At 50.2% G+C, this 18,516-nt stretch overlaps 9 protein-coding genes and 1 pseudogene across 10 annotated transcripts, besides 1 other annotated feature; 5 read left to right on the plus strand and 5 right to left on the minus strand.

The window, feature by feature from the left end:
- On the plus strand, positions 1 to 677 carry ANIA_08752 (cupin domain-containing protein; the record flags this gene model as incomplete). Its single annotated transcript, XM_676929.2, has 3 exons — positions 1 to 98; positions 148 to 379; positions 441 to 677. 3 exons carry the CDS (start codon positions 1 to 3, stop codon positions 468 to 470), a joined length of 360 nt encoding a protein of 119 aa, XP_682021.1. The 3' UTR covers positions 471 to 677.
- Positions 1 to 18,516: part of a sequence feature (contig 1.161 621..266267(-1)) that runs on past both edges of the window.
- Positions 1,638 to 3,880, plus strand: ANIA_08751 (serine/threonine-protein kinase sidB; the record flags this gene model as incomplete). The annotated part of the gene is made up of 3 exons (XM_050611816.1): positions 1,638 to 2,202; positions 2,253 to 3,567; positions 3,617 to 3,880. 3 exons carry the CDS (start codon positions 1,638 to 1,640, stop codon positions 3,699 to 3,701), a joined length of 1,965 nt encoding a protein of 654 aa, XP_050467798.1. The 3' UTR covers positions 3,702 to 3,880.
- On the minus strand, positions 4,352 to 4,948 carry ANIA_08750 (uncharacterized protein). Its single transcript, XM_676927.2, has 2 exons — positions 4,870 to 4,948; positions 4,352 to 4,798 (listed from the first exon to the last, which is right to left on the minus strand). Exons 1-2 carry the CDS (start codon positions 4,882 to 4,884, stop codon positions 4,382 to 4,384), a joined length of 432 nt encoding a protein of 143 aa, XP_682019.1. The 5' UTR covers positions 4,885 to 4,948; the 3' UTR covers positions 4,352 to 4,381.
- On the plus strand, positions 5,630 to 7,067 carry ANIA_08749 (uncharacterized protein; the record flags this gene model as incomplete). Its single annotated transcript, XM_676926.1, has 3 exons — positions 5,630 to 5,676; positions 5,751 to 6,156; positions 6,348 to 7,067. The coding sequence occupies 3 exons, from the start codon at positions 5,630 to 5,632 to the stop codon at positions 7,065 to 7,067; spliced, it is 1,173 nt and encodes a 390-aa protein (XP_682018.1).
- ANIA_08748 (palmitoyl-(protein) hydrolase) lies at positions 7,236 to 8,722 on the plus strand (the record flags this gene model as incomplete). The annotated part of the gene is made up of 6 exons (XM_676925.2): positions 7,236 to 7,315; positions 7,369 to 7,380; positions 7,448 to 7,538; positions 7,622 to 7,675; positions 7,738 to 8,126; positions 8,174 to 8,722. The coding sequence occupies 6 exons, from the start codon at positions 7,236 to 7,238 to the stop codon at positions 8,265 to 8,267; spliced, it is 720 nt and encodes a 239-aa protein (XP_682017.1). The 3' UTR covers positions 8,268 to 8,722.
- ANIA_11117 (uncharacterized protein) lies at positions 8,427 to 9,376 on the minus strand (the record flags this gene model as incomplete). Its single annotated transcript, XM_050611817.1, has 4 exons — positions 9,247 to 9,376; positions 9,131 to 9,149; positions 8,988 to 9,068; positions 8,427 to 8,929 (listed from the first exon to the last, which is right to left on the minus strand). The coding sequence occupies exons 1-4, from the start codon at positions 9,286 to 9,288 to the stop codon at positions 8,427 to 8,429; spliced, it is 645 nt and encodes a 214-aa protein (XP_050467799.1). The 5' UTR covers positions 9,289 to 9,376.
- ANIA_08746 lies at positions 10,115 to 11,412 on the plus strand (annotated as a pseudogene). The gene has a single exon. A coding segment is annotated over exon 1 (1,298 nt).
- On the minus strand, positions 11,978 to 13,462 carry ANIA_11115 (uncharacterized protein; the record flags this gene model as incomplete). Its single annotated transcript, XM_050611818.1, has 2 exons — positions 13,259 to 13,462; positions 11,978 to 13,178 (listed from the first exon to the last, which is right to left on the minus strand). Exons 1-2 carry the CDS (start codon positions 13,339 to 13,341, stop codon positions 11,978 to 11,980), a joined length of 1,284 nt encoding a protein of 427 aa, XP_050467800.1. The 5' UTR covers positions 13,342 to 13,462.
- Positions 13,644 to 15,370, minus strand: ANIA_11111 (histidine phosphatase family protein; the record flags this gene model as incomplete). The annotated part of the gene is made up of 4 exons (XM_676922.2): positions 13,644 to 14,046; positions 14,106 to 14,868; positions 14,930 to 14,975; positions 15,029 to 15,370. 4 exons carry the CDS (start codon positions 15,368 to 15,370, stop codon positions 13,644 to 13,646), a joined length of 1,554 nt encoding a protein of 517 aa, XP_682014.2.
- On the minus strand, positions 15,605 to 17,185 carry ANIA_11116 (putative MFS transporter; the record flags this gene model as incomplete). The annotated part of the gene is made up of 3 exons (XM_050611819.1): positions 15,605 to 16,798; positions 16,857 to 16,957; positions 17,011 to 17,185. 3 exons carry the CDS (start codon positions 17,183 to 17,185, stop codon positions 15,605 to 15,607), a joined length of 1,470 nt encoding a protein of 489 aa, XP_050467801.1.

Genomic DNA, 18,516 nt, shown 5'->3' on the forward strand with positions numbered 1-18,516 from the left:
ATGCCGACTGCTATGGTTTACCACGCCAAGGCGCAATCCACCTTCAAGCCTCCATTGATCGCAAACGAGAATGCATTCCTGGGCGACATTGACTCAAGGTAAGTGCGCTTTGTCCAAGGTGTGTTGACCCGTGCTGACAGCTCCAAGCGACTCCTACAACCCCGAAAAGCCCATCTCCGCCGGCTTCTACCGTCTCGAGAAGGGCACACCTCTAATCTACGAGTACACCTACGACGAAATGAAGATCATTCTCGAGGGCGAGTTTGAGATCTCCGACGAGACGGGCCAAACGGTGACCGCTGGGGCGGGCGATGTGCTCCACTTCCCCAAGGGCTCAAAGATTACCTTCACTACGCCGTCGTACGGGCTCGCATTCTACGTGAGTGATGTTTCCCGAGCTCGACATCCAGTACTTGCTGACACGTGCTTGCGCATAAAAGACGGGACAGCGGGCCAAGGGGGCGGCTTGAAGGTCAAGTGAGTGATGAGGGAGAAGAAGACTCCGGCACGACCAACGATGAAATGCGGAACGAGGGCTGGATCGGGGATCACCGAGGTCATGACATCACAGTTCCAAGGTTCCTTGTGCGGGCTCCCAGTGATCTGTGCCCCGATCCATGGTTTGCGGTGGCTGGGTCCGCGTGTGTATCTTGGAAGATAACAACAATCCAAATCAACATGGAGATCTCGAGAGACGGGCCGCTGAACCAGATGGATCCGCGCACCCAGATGGCCGCGCCGTAACCAGTAAACTTTTCTGTGTGCTTTTGTGTGCTTTGCAGAGTAGTAACCCCTGTCTCCATAGTTGTGGCTGATTCAATGGATCGATCGGCTGTCATCATCGAGACTATCTCGTTCGATTGCAGTGCATCGCTGATAGATTATGGAATCCTGCGAGGAACTGGCTGATGGTTGGTGGGAATGACTCGCAGTAGCCTCGAGGTCCCCCGATCTTGTATGGAGCTAGGGAGTTGCTAGGGAAACGGTCCAGGAACCTTCAACGGAAATGAACTCAGAAGAGGCTGGCTGGCTGGCTGAAGGCGATCGGGCTTCAAGTGGATATGAATCTGGGCCTGAAGTGGGCTCTCTAGCCTCTCTTCAGCTGCAGCGTCATTCTTCCTCTTCTTCTTCCTTGGTCGTGCTTTCCCCTCATCGTCTTCATTTCAGTTTGCCCTCCATCCCTCGCGTCGCTATATTACCTAGTAATATCCAGCTGTCTCACTCAGTCTGTTTAACTTCAGCACTGTTCCTCCTTCAAGAACTCGTCAAATTCTCTGCGAGAGCTGTCTTTCTTCTGTCAACAAAGACATTCTGTTCCCGCCTATGTCCCACAACTGCTGACACCCTCGCACTGTCACACCTCACATTGCTTTTTCTGTCCAAACGAATTTCTACAATAATTTTCTACAATACTTTCTTTTTCGCGCTCTTCATCGATTCGCTCACATTTATTCTCCTATCCTCCGACCTCGTGCCACTCACTTTTTTTTTTTTTTCTAAGAGCCAGCGTTCGACCCCTCTCGCTGCTTCGCTGACGCGTGGATTGTGTCCCACTGATTGTCGGCGACGAAGCGCGCGCTCGCCACGCTGTTCTTCGAGATATTCACCACCACGGGGTTCAGAAGCTTTATGCCATCATGACTCTGAATCTCGATTCTAAAGACCATTCCAACTTTCGTCTTCCCCATTTTCCCCCGCCTTTACACACTCGCTCCGGCAATGAGGCGTTCGATCGCCCCTCAACGCCCCGCGACGATGGCTTTACCAGCCCAATCTCAACCCCGCTAGGCAGCCCAAGCAAGAGCCGTATGCCTCCTGGTGCCCTGGACCTCCCTAGTGTTTTCGATAACGCTCTGAAACTGCAGCCTTCATCGCCAACCAAGAATGCGCACAACAATTTCAACCATCCAATGTTTACCCTACCCAATCAGAGCGGCGAAACCTTCAATGAGAGTGTTATTCGTCCGGCCAGTCCCAGTCGGCGACCCAAGAATGAGAACACTTTACCGCAATCGGCTCCCCTAACCAAGGATCTGGGTCGTAATCCAGCTGCCGCGGCCATTTCTCGTCAAGAGCAATACCACACCCGAGATCTGGAGAGCGTGCAGAGACGTCAGGTGCCGATGCGGGGGCTGACTCCGGAGGAATTGGAAAAACTGCAGAACCCACGCGTAAAGCGCCTGGTCAACGTGACCCAGCTATGTAAGCCTTTGCGAAATGCTTTTTCTGTAGGGACCAACTAACAGCTACAGATTTCCTGGACTATTATTTCGACCTGTTGAGCTACGTTCACAACCGGCAAACCCGCTATTCCCAGTTTTGCGCCGCAAATCCTGAGCCTCCCGCGACACCGATCGAAGAGTATGAGCCTGCTTTATCCAAATATTTGGGTCGGGAACGGGCCCACCTCCGCAAGCGTCGTACCAGACTTAGGCAGGGCGATTTCCAGATTTTGACTCAGGTTGGTCAGGGTGGGTACGGACAGGTGTACTTGGCATCAAAGAAGGACACCAAAGAAGTATGCGCTTTGAAGGTCATGAGCAAAAAACTTCTATTTAAACTGGATGAGATTCGGCATATCCTTACCGAGCGCGACATCTTGACAGCAGCGAAGAGCGAATGGCTAGTGAAGCTTCTTTATGCATTCCAGGATGAAACACAGATTTATTTTGCAATGGAGTTCGTGCCAGGAGGCGATTTCCGCACCCTGCTCAACAACACGGGCGTGCTGCACAACCGGCACGCTCGCTTCTATATTGCCGAGATGTTTTGCTGCATCGATGCCTTGCATGCTCTGGGCTATATCCATCGTGATTTGAAACCGGAAAACTTCCTTATTGACTCAACTGGCCATGTGAAACTGACCGACTTCGGTCTGGCGGCGGGTATGCTCAATCCTCGCAAAATTGAATCAATGCGCGTGAAGCTGGAGGAGGTGGGCAACACCCCTGTTCCATTTGGCCGTCCGATGGAGCAGCGCACGATGGCCGAGCGCCGCCAGGGATACCGCAGCTTGCGGGAGCGTCAGGTTGACTATGCAAAGTCTATTGTCGGCTCCCCCGACTACATGGCTCCGGAGGTGCTCAAGGGTGAGGAATACGACTTTACGGTGGATTATTGGAGTTTGGGATGTATGCTCTTCGAGGCATTAGCAGGTTACCCACCATTTGCCGGATCAACAGTGGACGAAACCTGGCAGAACTTGAAGAACTGGCAAAAGGTGCTCCGCCGGCCTGTTTATGAGGATCCTAACTATTTCCTTTCAAAACGAACATGGAACTTCATCACCACACTGGTGGCATCCAGGGAGCACCGTTTCAAGAACATCAGTGAAATTCACGCACATGAGTACTTCAGCGAAGTGGATTTCAGTCGACTGCGCGAGCAGCGCCCACCTTTCGTACCTCAACTGGACTCGGAGACTGATGCAGGGTACTTTGACGATTTCGAAAACGAGGCTGACATGGCCAAGTACAAGGAAGTTCACGATAAGCAACGGGCTCTGGAAGAGATGGCTGAGCGTGATGAAAAGATGGCAAAGGGGCTCTTCGTTGGGTTTACGTTTAGGTTCGTGCCTTGCTTCCTCCTTGTGAATGACGAGTCTAACCAGCTGCAGACATCGCAAGCCGAACATCGACGGAACTGGGCGTCTCTCTCCCCGCAAGCCGATACCAACCGAGGACTTTGGTACTATCTTCTAGGGCTCATGACCTTACTGTCTCCTCTTTCGTTGTTGTGGTCCGGACAAGCTGGTCTTGAATGGCCGTTATCTGATTAAACTTCCTAATGTATGGCTGGCATGATCCGAACGGAGTTGACGAGTTGAGTTGTACGATACAAAGATACCTAGTAGTTAACCTGAACGTAAAGCTGTCAATCGCTTGACTATCTTGCCATCTTGTCTAGCCATGCAGTTGCCGCCTTTTGCTTACCGTAGAACTTTTGGCTCCATCTTGGTTGCCTGCTGTTTACCAAAGCATTGAAGTGGCCAGTAAAGGGCTTAGAATCGTTGATGTACCTTGCTGGGTGTTGCAGGTGGGATACTAGTGCCAGTCATAATATGGTTTTCCAATTGAAGTACTCGTGTGAGCGATTACGCGAATGATAGTCGGCGATCCCTAACTGGATGCCATTAGTCTCTTGATTAAGTTTGAGATCGTTTCGACAAAGCGTAGCAGGGGCCATTTTCATAAACAATAAACAGGCTACCGAGCCCTACACTTGAAGCAGCCCGAAGTGATCCCGTACTTAGTGTAAGGAGAGAAAGATAGAATGAATAAGAAAGTTGAGCGGAGAATATTATCAGTCATTTCTCAATTCCAATACAAATACACCCTACCCTTATTCCAACTAATTCAGACAGGTCATGTTGCCCCTAGTCTCAATTCCCCTCCGCCTGTCTTACCATCTTCAGAATCTGACTCTCATCATCCCCAACAACTGCTTGCCCATTCGTCCAATCAACCGTGACAGGCCTCATAAACCGCCCGCTATCTTCCTTAAACCGCTTAACCGCTTCCTCTGCGTTCTTCGCGCCCTGTATAATCTCGCTGACCGGATACCGCGCCCCCCCTTCTTTGCCGGCCCCGCTTGGATCTCCCGTAACGTACTCGAGGATATTGCGCAGCTGGTCGGTTGTTGGCGGGGCGGTAGTGACTTCGAGCTGGAATTCGCCGCGCCCGACGGGTGTATCTGCGGCAGAGGCGGCGGCGGATGCAGACTTTAGGATCTTGTATGCCGTGTTGCTGGCCGGGGAACTGGGGGAGTGAAAGAGGGTTATCGGGTCGAGGGATTTAGGCTGCGTAATGTTAGACCACTGTTTCGTTTGAATTGGACCGGCTGGCCGAGAGAGAAGACAGGCTGACTTACGAAGCGGAAAACCATTTTGACTGGTATGTGGTTGATGCAGAGTCTCTGGTGTTATCAACGAAGATTCTGAGCTTAATTGAGGCTAGGCTCGGTAGGCTAAGCTCGATGGCTGGTGATACCTTTCCAAATCCCGTCGGGCGTCGGGAGCACCACCGACGGTTGTTGGGTAGTGAGTCAGATTATGATTACGTCATACCCTTCGGGGTCCCCTTCTGTTTAGCGCGAGTAGCCGCATAGCGCGTCTTTAGCATGAGGCGCTTGGGGTCTTCATAACTCAGGTCAGGGACGGGCTCTATATCCTAAGCCTCCTAGAGAGAAAAGCGAATGCTAATCCCACGAATTTTTGGGAATAAAAAGTGTCAGTAGTCTAAAGCAGCCCAGCTGCATAACAGGCACGATACCAGACAGCCCTAACTCCAGGTTAATCGCGGCACGTTACCAGACCAACTCCTTACCAAAAACTCCCAAAACATAGGACTATACTTCCTGAGCACCAGTTCCTCTAAGCACAGCCTTCTTGCAACAGAAACAACGCATCATTGAATCTGTCTACTCGTTTCGACACTATTGTCGTCCATTATGTTTCATCAACTGGAGTCTCGTATATATGAAACATATCTCTGATTGGCCCATGAGCCGTGTTGTCATGTCACGTGCTAGGTACCTGCACAATTGTAACGGTGCTGTACAGAGTATTGTTCTTAATCCTTCTCTCCCACCAAAAGCTTGTCTGGTTACAATTTTCCAAAGAATCATAACAATGGGCTCTACTACAGTCGCCTTCGAGCGGCTGCGTTCAGTCGGTAAGTGAGTTGCCGATGTAGACTGCAGCACGCTACTGACCATTATCTGGGCCTCTCGGAGAAGTACTCCACCACAAGACACCCTCTACGCTTCTACATGAACGTTGCCATCACAGCAAATTACACCATTCCAGAGACCTTTACTCTCTCGCTTAAGGAATACATATACAAGGCTATTGAAACCTTGATCAATCAACATCCGATCCTCTCCGCAATCCCAATAGGAGAAGACACAGACAAGCCTTACTTTGCGCGACTTCCTGAGATCGATCTAGCTCAGCCGATTTCTTTCCAGAAGAGAGTCAAGGGTCTGACGCTGGACAAGCATGACAGCGAATTACAAACTTTGCTTCAGACGCAGCACGATACCGGGTTCGCGGCGCCGTTGCCCTACTGGCGGCTCATAGTACTGACTGATGGCGAATCGGAAAGACGCTTTACTGCGGTATTCGTGTATCACCATGGCCTCGGCGACGTACTTCTGGTAAGGCGTTTCATCGCACGTTCCTTCGGGCTCTGCGGGAATCGGCGTCATTGAAGCCAGGGGAAGCTAAGCAGGTGGTTATCCCGCCAAAGACACCTCTCTTACCACCACTTGAAGACCTGCATCCGCTTCCCATATCGATCCCCTTCCTTTTCAAGATCGCGTTCAAGACATGGGTTTACTCCAAACAGGACTCAAGTCTCTGGTCTGGAGGACCATTTCAGCTACCGCTGAGCACTCAAGTACGATTTCTTGTCCTATCAGCCGCTCAGACCCTGGCACTTGTTAAAGTTTGCCGCGAGCACAGCACGACAGTCACCTGCACCGTCGAGACAGCAATCGCGCGCTCGATATTTCCTCATATACCTGGAAAGTACACACGTGTCGTGGGTAGCATACCGATCACCCAGCGCCCGTGGCTTCCGGACACAATCACAGATGAATCAATGGGCGTCTACGTGCAGGAAATGCCTGAAACATTCGCGCGCGAGACAGTAACCCAAGATACCTTTCCATGGGACGAAGCACAGCGGGCGCGGCGAACAATCACAAAAGAACTTGCTTTGGAGAGCAAAAATACGACTGTTGGGCTCTTCAAATATGTCAAAGACTACCGCAAGGATCTGTGCGAATCAAAGATTGGCAAACCAAGACCGGTGACGTTTGAGTTGTCAAGTCTTGGTGTTATAAAGACGGAGGATTGTGAGGATACTTCTATCCCGCAGATGGGTGGGGTCATCTTCACACAGAGCGCAAGTGTCATTGGTGCTGCTATGGAGTTCTCCCTTGTCACTGGTGCAGATGGATGTTTGGCGCTAGGAATCTCGTGGCAACCCGGCGTGGTGGAGGAAGATACAGTGCAGGTTGTGCTTGATACGCTCGAGAAGGAACTACACCATCTTTCGGGGTGATTGAGTGTGTTACCCCTTCCCAGAGTAAACAAATTATGTAGGCGGTGAGTGATCCGAGCCTCGGCCGACGGCAGAATATGGGGTGTTCACCTGTTCTAACCAACTTTCAGCCCTTCATCCACCTCATTCTCCCTTTAGAATACCTAGAATTAAAACAATCGTGCCAAAATGTCCCGTGCGCCTTTCATTGTCCCCGCGCTAAAAAAACACACCGCCACGGTGATAATGGCCCATGGCTTGGGCGACAGGTTGGTTCCGTCCCAAAATGGTAAACGAGTGGCTGATTGATTGTTTTTAATAGCGGTGCAGGATGGTATGCCAGAGCCTTCACGAATGGCGCTTGAAATCATGAATCGAGTTCTAATGAGACGGTCGAACAGGGTCTCTCTCGCCCACAACTGGCGCCGACGAGGCTTGTTTGAAGAAGTGACCTTCATCTTCCCAAATGCGCCCATGATTCCGATTACAGTGGTACGTTTGACGCAAGCTTTTTTCACGGCTCAAAGACCTAGGCTTGAGGTTGAGACGCTGCTGACCTGAAATTTTTCGGATAGAACTTCGGAATGTCAATGCCTGGTTGGTACGACATCACCAAACTCGGTCGTGATGTGAGTCCTTCCCTTCTCATTCCCCTCTATGGCAAACAGCAGCTGATAGAATAGCAATACAGCTCGATTTCCAAGAAGCCGTCAAGAACCAAGATGAAGCCGGCATCCTTAAGTCTCGCGATTACTTCAACTCCCTGATTAAAGAGCAAATGGACCAAGGCATCAAGCCGTCACGAATCGTCCTCGGAGGGTTCTCGCAGGGAGGCGCCATGTCCCTGTTCTCAGGTATAACTGGACAGGAGAAGCTTGGTGGTGTCTTTGGCCTTTCATGCTACATGCTCCTCAGTGACCGTATCAAGAACTATATCCCGGAAAACTTCCCGAACAAGAAGACGCCATTCTTCCTTGCGCACGGCACAGAAGATGATATTGTGCCGCATGAGTTTGGCAAGCGCTCGGCCGAGATGGCTAAGGAATTGGGACTGGAAGATGTCACCTTTAACTCATACAAGTGAGTCCCGGTCCCCTGGGTATATACTTTGATGCTAACGATGAAAGGTATCTCTCACACTCCGCCGACCCGGTGGAGATTGAGGACTTGGAGAAGTTCCTTGACAGAGTGATTCCGGCCGAGAACGGGGGTAGCTTATGACTTGATCCTCCCTCTGGACGCTGGAAGCCGCTCTCCCACAGCGCCACTCTGGGCGCAATACTTCTATTTATAGTGGTTCTGATCTACAGACGAGATAGAGCTCTGTCTAAGCACGAATTTGATTAGGCCATAAATATTTCACAAACATGTGGATCATAATTATTCCTTCCCGGCCCTCTCTATAGCCCTCTTTATGATCTCCACCATCCTATCATTATTCCCCGCATCAAATGGAATCATGTGCTTCCCTCCATGATCATAAACTTCCGCCTTCCCCGGCTCGCAAAGCCCGAACAGTTTCAACCCCTGCTCATATAACGGATCTTGCCTGCCCACAAAATGCGCCGTCGGAATCCTAACCCTATACTCACCCTCTGGTAGGCTAACAGGCCCCTTCCCATCCAACTCATACGGTATCCCCGCACATATAAACACTGCGGCCTTAAACAGTGGCGGCGCGTCCGGACCTTTCGTGTGAACATGATGATCAAGCAGTGAGTACGCAAGCGCTGCGCCCTGCGAAAACCCCATCACCGCGTCAAAGGGACCCTCCCGCTCCATTGTACGCAAGGTGTACTGGATTGCGGCGGCAAGGTCTGTGCCTGGGCATACGTCCCTCGGGTAGTGACTGTAGAAGGGGGGAGGGACAATGCCTTTCAGTTCTGGAAAGCGTTAATATCGAGATTCACCTATAAAGGAAATTTCTGAGATGATAAGTACCAGGTTCGCAGTCAGAGTTGAGACGGCCGTTTATGAAGTGGAATTCGTGACCTTGGGATTCGAGGGCTTGGACGAGACCGCCTGTTGGATATCGATTAGTACGAGACGCGGATTTCAGGGATTTGGTTTTTAGTGTGGTGTACCAGCTTGAATCTCGAAGATCTGATAAGGCCATTAGTATTCGGCTTGATAAGGTTACCTGACATGATGTAGATTGCGTTAAATGCCCAGAGCTGGATGGATGGGTAAATAGACGTACTTCCCCGCTTGTGCTGGCACCATGTAGACAGAGGAACCGCATTTCGACAACACAGTAAGCGACTGAATCTGGACGCAGCGGTGAAAAAAAAAAAGCTATGTCGAGTCTTCTCTTGAAAGGAGAGGCAGTGTTTATCTTTGTTGCGGTTGTTGTTTAGGATCCGATGATGACATATCTTGATACGGAGCGGGGTGGGGGAATACGGCGTACGACCGCATGTAGCACGGGATTTCGCTTCTGTATAAGAACATTGCCTGGATTCAAGGCTCATTCATGACAAATCAACGCAAAGTAATTGATCATCTCGCCAGTCATCATGTTGGAAAAGAACATCAGATGCTATAGTTCAGAATTCAGTATACTAGTTGATTACTCGTTTAGGTAGTGGCCAATCTAACGTTAACAGACATGGCGGCCTCGGTGCCTGAATGCCTTACGCTCGCCATCAAAGGTCACCACGGTCGAGAAGAAACATTGTTTCCGAATTTGACCTTGGAGGGATTATATGATGACGACCACCCCATCATATCTCTTTGTATTTGTTCTTTCAGGAGTCAGGACCCAGCATTGACCTTGTTCTGCTGAGGTTCTTACACCCTCCAATTGCTGCCTGAATGGTTAGGGTTTAGCCGAGGAGCCTCCTCTCGGGGTACAATCCACACAATCACCAAACAGCTACGGTAGAGATGCGCTCAACGCGAAGAATCGTCTTAGAAGAGGCAGCTATCTTGTAGAATGTATCCTGTAGCCAGAAACGTTGCGTAGTTGACTCCTCCGTCTTACGACGCTGTTCCTGTACCTTACCTAGCGAGCTCACGGCCCGCTTTCGCCATCTTTCCCTCTGCTTCTCCCCACACAAACTTCCATCCGAACATTCAGACTGCACCTCAACGCATCCATCCTCACCTCACCACTCATTCATCACCCCTCCCTCTCAGGTAGGTCAATATGCCCGTTCTTAATTCAACGAGCGATCGATTGCCTTTCAGATAGCACCACAAAATCTGGACACGACCTCTGATCGTGGAATGGACATCGTCTGACGTCGTGAAATTCCGAGTCTTGGCACCTTTCCCGAATCCCACACCCACAGCACACAACCTCCGTCCATTCGAGATTCCTGGCACTGTTATTGACGCTTCGACTCTTGTTAGATTTCTCCGGACTCCGAATCTACCGTCAAGATGGATCAGGCAAAGTTGGCTAGAATGCAGGCGAGCGTGCGGATCGGTATGTGATTTTTTTTCTTCTCTTCTGCTGGAGTCCGAATGTGCGGTGCGGTTGCGATTCTTTCTCGGTGCGAGGAGCGGGAAAATCATATTTTGGATCGATTGATTTAAGCGATGTTTGGCATGTGATGGATTTGGCTGGAACTCGCGGTATTGGAGAATCAGCACTGGATCGTCTTGGTTTGGATTGGTATCTGCTGGGGTTGAATGAGGTTGAATCGAACTGCACCGCACCGCATTGTTTTCAGCGAACGGACTTGATAAATTGCTAAATTCTCTGAGAAAACGTCCGCTAACTTGCTTCTACAGGGTATGTTATCCTGGTTTTCCCTCTATCTCCATATCCGTCGCCGATACTCAAAGCGCCCCGGACGTCCGGAACTCAATTAGAGGAACAAGCATACTGACATCGAATAGTGGAAAGGGTACTCCCCGCCGCAAGGTCAAGAAGGTCCACAAGACCTCCGGCGCCGACGACAAGAAGCTCCAGGCTACCCTCAAGAAGATGAACGTCCAGCCCATTCAGGCCATCGAGGAGGTCAACATGTTCAAGGAGGACGGGAACGTCATCCACTTTGCCGCTCCTAAGGGTATCTACCCCTCCATATCCACCTCTTAAGACTCCATTTGCATAAGGCGCCTGGAGCCAAATCAAACAGAAGAACGCGCACTAACTGTTGGTTGCGAAATTAAAGTCCACGCTTCCGTCCCCTCCAACACCTTCGCCCTCTACGGCAACGGCGAAGAGAAGGAACTCACCGAGCTCGTCCCCGGTATCCTCAACCAGCTTGGCCCCGACAGCCTAGCCTCTCTCCGCAAGCTCGCCGAGTCTTACCAGAATATGCAGAAGAACCAGGCCGGTGAGAAGAAGGACGACGACGAGGATGATATCCCCGATCTGGTGGAGGGCGAGAACTTTGAGAAATCTGTTGACTAAATCTATCTCACATCCGATCCTTCCAATCCCATTACGATTCCCATCTCGGTCTCATTTGAACTGGGGCATGAGTGAGCGTCAATGATGATATTTTTGCAATGAGGTAATAGGCTGGCAAGGCAAAATCCAATAAAATATCGAATCAATTCATGATGACTTTCGTGGTTACGTTGCCCTCAGCGGGTTGGGTTTCCGAACGAAAAAGGGCGTTAAAGAGGGGCTTTCTCTGCTTGGCTATTGTCTTCCTCGAGATAGTCGGGCGTGCTATTCCCGTATCTGGGTGAGAGTTGCTACCAAAGTAAGGACTAATACCAAGGTGGAGACTTAGATTCCTTAGCAATGTTAGGTAAGTTGTATGCATAAATTGCGGACTCCTAAACTAATCTCGTAATTAATCCCCATAAGTTCCCATGATGATATACTAACGCCCATGAATGCTAACACACCCAGTACAAAAAAGAAACCAGTTAAATCAGCACTGTAGGCAACACTCCGCATAAATAGTATGTTTCTATCATACAAGCATAGGGTATAAACTTTCTGAGGGGTAGGCAGCCGGCAGTTGCTACGACTCCTCCCTCAACCCACAGATATCAGTCCCCAGAACCATGTCAATCATGTACCAAAACCTCCAGTAAACATTCGATTTATCGTAATCGAATGTCCCGTCCTCGCGGAGCTGTGGCCCATCACCAACAATGTCGCCAGTGAACCAGCTCAGTATCGGGATTGAGCGAAGGACGCGCTCCGTGACTGTCGGCGCGGGCGGGAGTGCTTCGGAGATAGGCCGCAGTTTCGTGCGGCGCACTGTAGGCACGTGTGTCATGAATTCGGAGACTGGTGCGGCCGTGGCTTCCTGGGGTGTGTGGCGCTGATGAAGGGTAGCAGTCGCTGTGCTGGTGGAAGCTGTGGATGGGAGAGACTGTTCAATGCCTGTGGCTGTTGCGGAGCTGGCGGTGCTCGTGGTGTCTTGGGAGAAGGAGAAGTCCTCTTCGTCGGCAATGCTGGCGAGATTGTTGACGGCGAAGGAGCGCGGGAGAGTTGTTGCGCGAGAGGGACGACCCTTGTCCTTGTTCTGAAGGAAAGCCGTCGAATGCGATGTGCTCAGTGTGCGCTTGTTGCTTGACATGAAGCGGTTCGCTTGTGTCGAGCCCACCGGAATCGGGACGTCTTCTGCTGGTCCTTGGCCATGATAAATCTCACAGAAGACCAAGTGCCCGTCGATTTCCTGCGGCGAGTAAAAGACCGCGCGGTCTGCGGCCTCCGTCGAGTCAAAGGTAACCTTGATCCAGTGAAAACCACCCGCGTATCGTTTGGATTTGCGGTTTGCGTCCGCAGAGAGATTTGCGCGGATCACCACATCACCACCGCTGAGGAGCTGAGAGTAGCCGACGTTGGTTTTGGGGTCGATCCTTGGGTAGTCTTCACAGATCATGCCGCGCGAGACCCGCTCGTACTTATCAATCACCTTCCACTCACTGTCCTTATTCCGGTATCCGTATAGAATGCATTCAGTGGCTACCTTCTCTGTCTGTTTCCTAGCATTGTCGAGGTTCGCTGACGAGGCGGATTTCGGCAGTGCATTCCGTGACTTTTCTTGCTCCTGCTGTTGCGCGAAGAGCCGGCTGAATTCAGCTACGTTTTGGTTCTCTTTCTTTGCCGGCGTGCCAGTGCGAGTGCGGGATCGAGACTGCTCGTAGCGGGCGTTCCTTCGCTTGCCGAAGGGTCCAGTCTCTTCGGGCGGCCGTCGTGGGTTGCGAGCTTCGCTGTTTGTTGGATTAGCATGTACTCGGCTTCCGCGGACTGGTCGCCTCCACAAGCTGAATGCATAAGATAGAGTCCTTACTCTTTGTAAACATATCCCCATGGTAAAGTATTGCCCTTGTCATCTTTGGCGCGTTCCTCCAAAGGGACGGAGTGGTACTCCATCTTCTGCAGCTGCTACTGGAATCAAATATTGTTTGTCGTGAAAAAGAAATAATGAAGGTAAATCTCCAGGTTCGGCGGCCTTTAAGAAAAAACGGCGGGTCAATGAAGATGTGGGTTACAGAGAATGCAGGTGGAAGCGAGCTCCCCAAAACTTTTGTCGCAATAAACAGTGTTGGCCTGGATATTGTCACATGACCTTACGGGCGGTATATGTATATGGCCCTGCAAGAGTCCCACATTCTTGTAACAATCTACTACAGGATCTACGAAGTAGTTTCGCACATGCGCCGAGACCGAATCACCTAATAGGATTTCTGTTGCTTCAAAAATGTTATTCGCCCAACATCCCCATCAAGACCGCAGACCTCGCCAAAATTGCCAACCTCCAGGTTCCGGCGTCCTACATGCCCATTGAATTCATCCAAAGGACAAGACAGTCCAGGTCCGGTTTTGCAGTATGGTAGAGGTACTATTTTATCGTTGATGTTGACGCGGATAAATGTGCCCTCGTCAGGTTTGCGATCGCTGTCTATCGAAGAGCAGGTAATGCGTTCAAGGATAATGCGACCGCCCATCGGCAAAACCGACGAGGTACGCCAGACGCGGTCATCCGCCCTGTACGTAGCAGGAAGTTCGGGGTCATATTTCGGATCCTTCAAGATATCCAGTGCTTCCAGGAAAGGGGCGATATCTCCGTCGTGGACGCTAGCCAGCACGCGTTAACTATGAACCCTCAGAGAGATGTAGGGTATAATCAAACTTACAAGCTAAAAAACAGTGGTCCAGCTTTTGGCCCTTCCTGTAGAAGGCCTGCTGTAGCATTCAGCCACAGCCATCCCATTGCACCAGCGTACGGGTTTCCCGGGCCAGCTCTATAGTAGTGCACGAGATCGCGGGCGTATTCGAAGTTCTCCCAGTCTTCGCGGCTGAATACATCACACCATGGACTCGAGCCTCGTACGAGGGTTTCGAAGCCACACATCTCCTGCATGCTGAAAATGTCCATATTCGTCAGAGCTCTTAGGGCCGAATTCCCCTGCTCGAATAGCAGTCGTTCCGCTATAGCTGGAGCATACGACTGCTGGAAAAGAGCGAGCATGTTCATTCCTTTATCGTGGCCATTCTCAGTGTCCTCAAGGTATCTCAGGCACGTGTCACCGGGCGTCAGTGTATCCGCTCGTCGGTCGAATGTCTCTGGAATGATTTCGAGCTTGGCTCTCCCAATGTCCCCCCAGTTCAAGCCAAGTAGCCCGAGCGCGAAATACTGGGCTGTTTGAATGACGCGCTGGCAATCGCTTGCCCAGAACGTGAAGTTGGACTGGGAAGATAGGAGATGATGGTACCGCGTTAAGAGGCGCGTTCCGGTTGTAAATGCACCTAGCATGCCCGAGTAAGGACCAGTTCTGGTTAATTGATCAAAGTCTTCCTCCGGAGTACTGGTGAAATAATCCCAATTGTTAAGAAACGATAACGAGCCATTGAGGGTGACGTTTGCTTCCTTAATTCGCTCGAGAAGGTCAAGATGGCCTGGAGAAGCAGTTAGATATTTGGATACGTCGCAACCCAGTAAAATCAATGCGTAACCCACGGCTTCCGGCATTCTTTGTAGGGTATCTTTCCCCATGGCGCGCCATCTATTCTGCGGTTAGAAAATATACTAGTGAAATGCATTGGAGGTAGACACTACCATATGCACTTGGTCAACATGGCATCCAGCTGGTGGTTTGATGTCCTGTGTAGGACCGTCAAGTTTCTCGATCCAAGGCCCATACCCGCCCAGGTGGTAATACAAGTTCCAACCATCACTTTCTGGTACTGATGGATTGTAATTGGAGGTTCTGTGGGAAGGATTAAACCATGTGTTCCAGCTAGAGGAATATGGCGATGTAGTACTGGGGCCTTTATGGGGTGCGGTAATATAATCTCTGATTATGGAAAAGGCACCGTCAAGGTAGAAGTTTGAAATACTAACGAACACAATAATGATTGAGAATCCAATCAATGAGCCGGAAGAGGAAAGGCCAGACATTTTTTGCCAGGCGAAGCCAATGAGAATTCAGAGCTCGGTAAGTCTAGAGAGGATGGCTTAAACAGGAGGTGGAATGGCCCAAGATCTCGGCCGCCAAGACAAACTGGCGGGCATGCTATGGGGCATTTCGGCAGACGATACCACTGCAGAGCATATACACATATATTGTGACTATTCAAAAAATTTCTGAGCATATTCTTCTGAGAAATTCATTCAGACCAAGTCATAAATTAGCTATACAGCATACCGATATCGAGGACTCATATCGCCCATCTCTTCAATTTCCTCATCCGTCTTTCCAGCAGCCTTCTCGTCTTCAAAACCCTGTTCTCTACGCTTGTTCTTCCACAGATAATAAGCCCACATGATCCCATAGATTATCCCTGCAAAGCCAACCAACGCCAAAGTCACGGCGTTGCCGCGCACATAACGAGGCCCCTCCTCGGTTTTGTAGAGAAACGGCGACATCACCCCACTGACATTGCCAAATGTAAGTTGCAGGCCGGTGGCGAATGTACGTTTCGCATAGCGGGGAAGAGTCGTAGGCAACCAGGCCAAAGGTAGCCCGACCGCGACGTAAAGACCCAGTGCAACAAGAAGCGCGCCAAAGTAATGCACTCCAGACGAGGAGTCGGAAATGAGTATACCGTACCCAACTACTGAAATCGCCGCGAAGACGCAGATGAATAGGCCGCGACGTTGGGTACGGTCACTGAACCATGCAACGATCAAGTATGCGACGGCGCCTAGTGCGTAGCAGGGTATTGTCAGGGCTTGAACTTCGGGCACGGACCAGTCCCCTAGTCCCTTAATGATGGTAGGCAAAAAGGTGCTGTATCCGTAGAGCATAGTGTCAACGCCAAATTGCGCTATACAAAAGGCGTAAATCCTCCAGTCCAGTGCGCCTTCTTTGACGTCTGCCCAGTGAAATTTTTGGGCGGATGCGGTGTGGCCAAAGTGCCGACTGCGGCACTTGACAACTAATGCTCTTTCTTCGGCATTGAGATAGTAAGCCGTCTCAGGATCATCCGCGAGAAAGAACCAGGTTGCGATGCCGATAATGACGGTGGGGATGCCTTCAATGATCATGATCCATCGCCAGCCCTTAAGTCCACTGACGCCGTCCATGAAACCAATCGCATAAGCAAGGAGACCTCCACATGCGCCAGCAAGCGCTGCGCTACTGAAAAGGTAACCTGTTCGCAAGGCGATTTCGTGCTTGCTATAAAAGAGGGTCAAGTACGTCATCAGGCCAGGAAAAAGACCAGCTTCGACAACTCCAAGCAGCAGCCGACAGGCGATGAGTCCGCCATAATTCTGGGTTATACCCGTCAAAGTTGCTATAACGCCCCAGATGATTGCTATGGCCGCAATATAACGTGATGGTGTAAGCTTTTTTATGACGAGGTTTGAGGGTACCTCAAAAAGCTGTCGGCCATTAATGGTTAGATGCAGGTCATCGGATCAAGACGGGTTCAATACGCACACAGTAGGTGACGAATAGAATCGACACTGCGACCTGATACTGGTCACCAACCAAGCCCAGATCCTCCTCCAGACCATATAATCGAGCGTTTCCAATGTTGACTGCACGTGATGTAAAGTTAGCGGGTTAGCGTGCACATGGCCGGAGAGCATACCTCTATCCAGAAAGCTAAAGAGATACAAGAGGACCACAAAAGGGAGAATGTACAGGTCCATCTTCCTGATGAGCTTCTTCTCAGCCTTCTCATCAATGGCCCACATATCGGAGTTCGAGTCCATTTCTGGAACACTCGCTTCTTTATTTCCAAGCCTTTGTTGTTCGACGTCCATTTCGGGTTCGCAGATCTGTATCTTTAGATCGCGCTGTGTCGTTTGCCCCGATCAATGGCTATATAACGCTTTTTCTGCTGTTTCGAGGCAAAAATAAACCGTGGCGCGGCCGGTCTCGGAGGCGAATTTAACGGGATTTACCGGCACTCGTTCTGGCAGCGCCCATGCTCGCTTATAAGGACTCGAAGCCGTGTATGGTGCAGGACCGCGTCACGCCATAGCCAAGGATAAGGGATCAAAATTTATATCAAATGACTGAAGCCATCGAATGAAGGAGGAAGGCGATCTGACAAAAGTGGGAGAAAATGAAGCGCCAAGACTCCAGACTCAGAGCTTATCGAGTTTATCAGCTTTATCAGCGGTACCGCATAGTAACAGTACACAAAAGTGGGATATGGAGTTCCTAAACGCATTTTACCTGGTTTTTAATGATCTTGGATATTCTATCTCATTATTGACATACCAGAATATTGCGTGGTCGTTTCAAAGCAAGGGTGTTTTGCGCTCGCATTGATATTTCCCACAACGTCAGGCTAGACCGAAGCTGAGACATCAATGCGAAACCGAGCAGGTGCCGCATATTCAATGAGTTAACTCCATATCGTGCAGATCATTATCGCGTCTTATCTTTCAGATTCATCTTGAATTGACCAGAACTCAGCCTTCTGATGCCATCTAAGGTCTCGCTCAGAATCACTGGACGTCAGTGCTGATCTACTCTAGAGTACAATAATCTTCTTTGGCGCACTTTATAGTATCTGCTTCTCTGACATCTATACTTTGTCTTGCTCTCAGACAACTCTGAGCTGGCACCCAGCGTTTTGTTACTATGTGATGCTGTGAGCATCGAGATCTACTTATACCCCGTCAAATCTATAGATATGGTAAAGTTGGCACTCAAAACGGTTGACTACTTTGACAGTTACAGTGATTCCTCAGCTTGCAAATTACTTTGGGGCTCAAGAAGACCGGGTAATATCTAATTCTCAGAAATTGTACTTGGCTCTGGTAACCCATCAAGCTGCCAACCTAGACACCACAAAGGCGTCTCCAGAGGGCTGCTGGATGGAACCCCAATCATCCTCTGCGTTGCGTCATCTTCAAACATCCTTCGTTGAACATGTCTATGGACGGTGTACAACTTGACGGCCCCATTGTCTCTCTATATTTTCACCAAGTTCCTATTGTGAGTATACAAATGGTCATGGCTAGGAAAGGTTTGCAGTTTTTCTCACACTTGTCAGCGACTGAACCATTGACATCAATCACAGAATAAGAATCCTAAGAGACGAGAAAAATAAACCGAAGTTCGAATCGCCTTTTGCGTCAGT

The sequence above is a fragment of the Aspergillus nidulans genome, chromosome III (assembly GCF_000011425.1).
Source record: "Aspergillus nidulans FGSC A4 chromosome III".
NCBI classification, from domain to species: Eukaryota; Fungi; Ascomycota; class Eurotiomycetes; order Eurotiales; family Aspergillaceae; genus Aspergillus; species Aspergillus nidulans.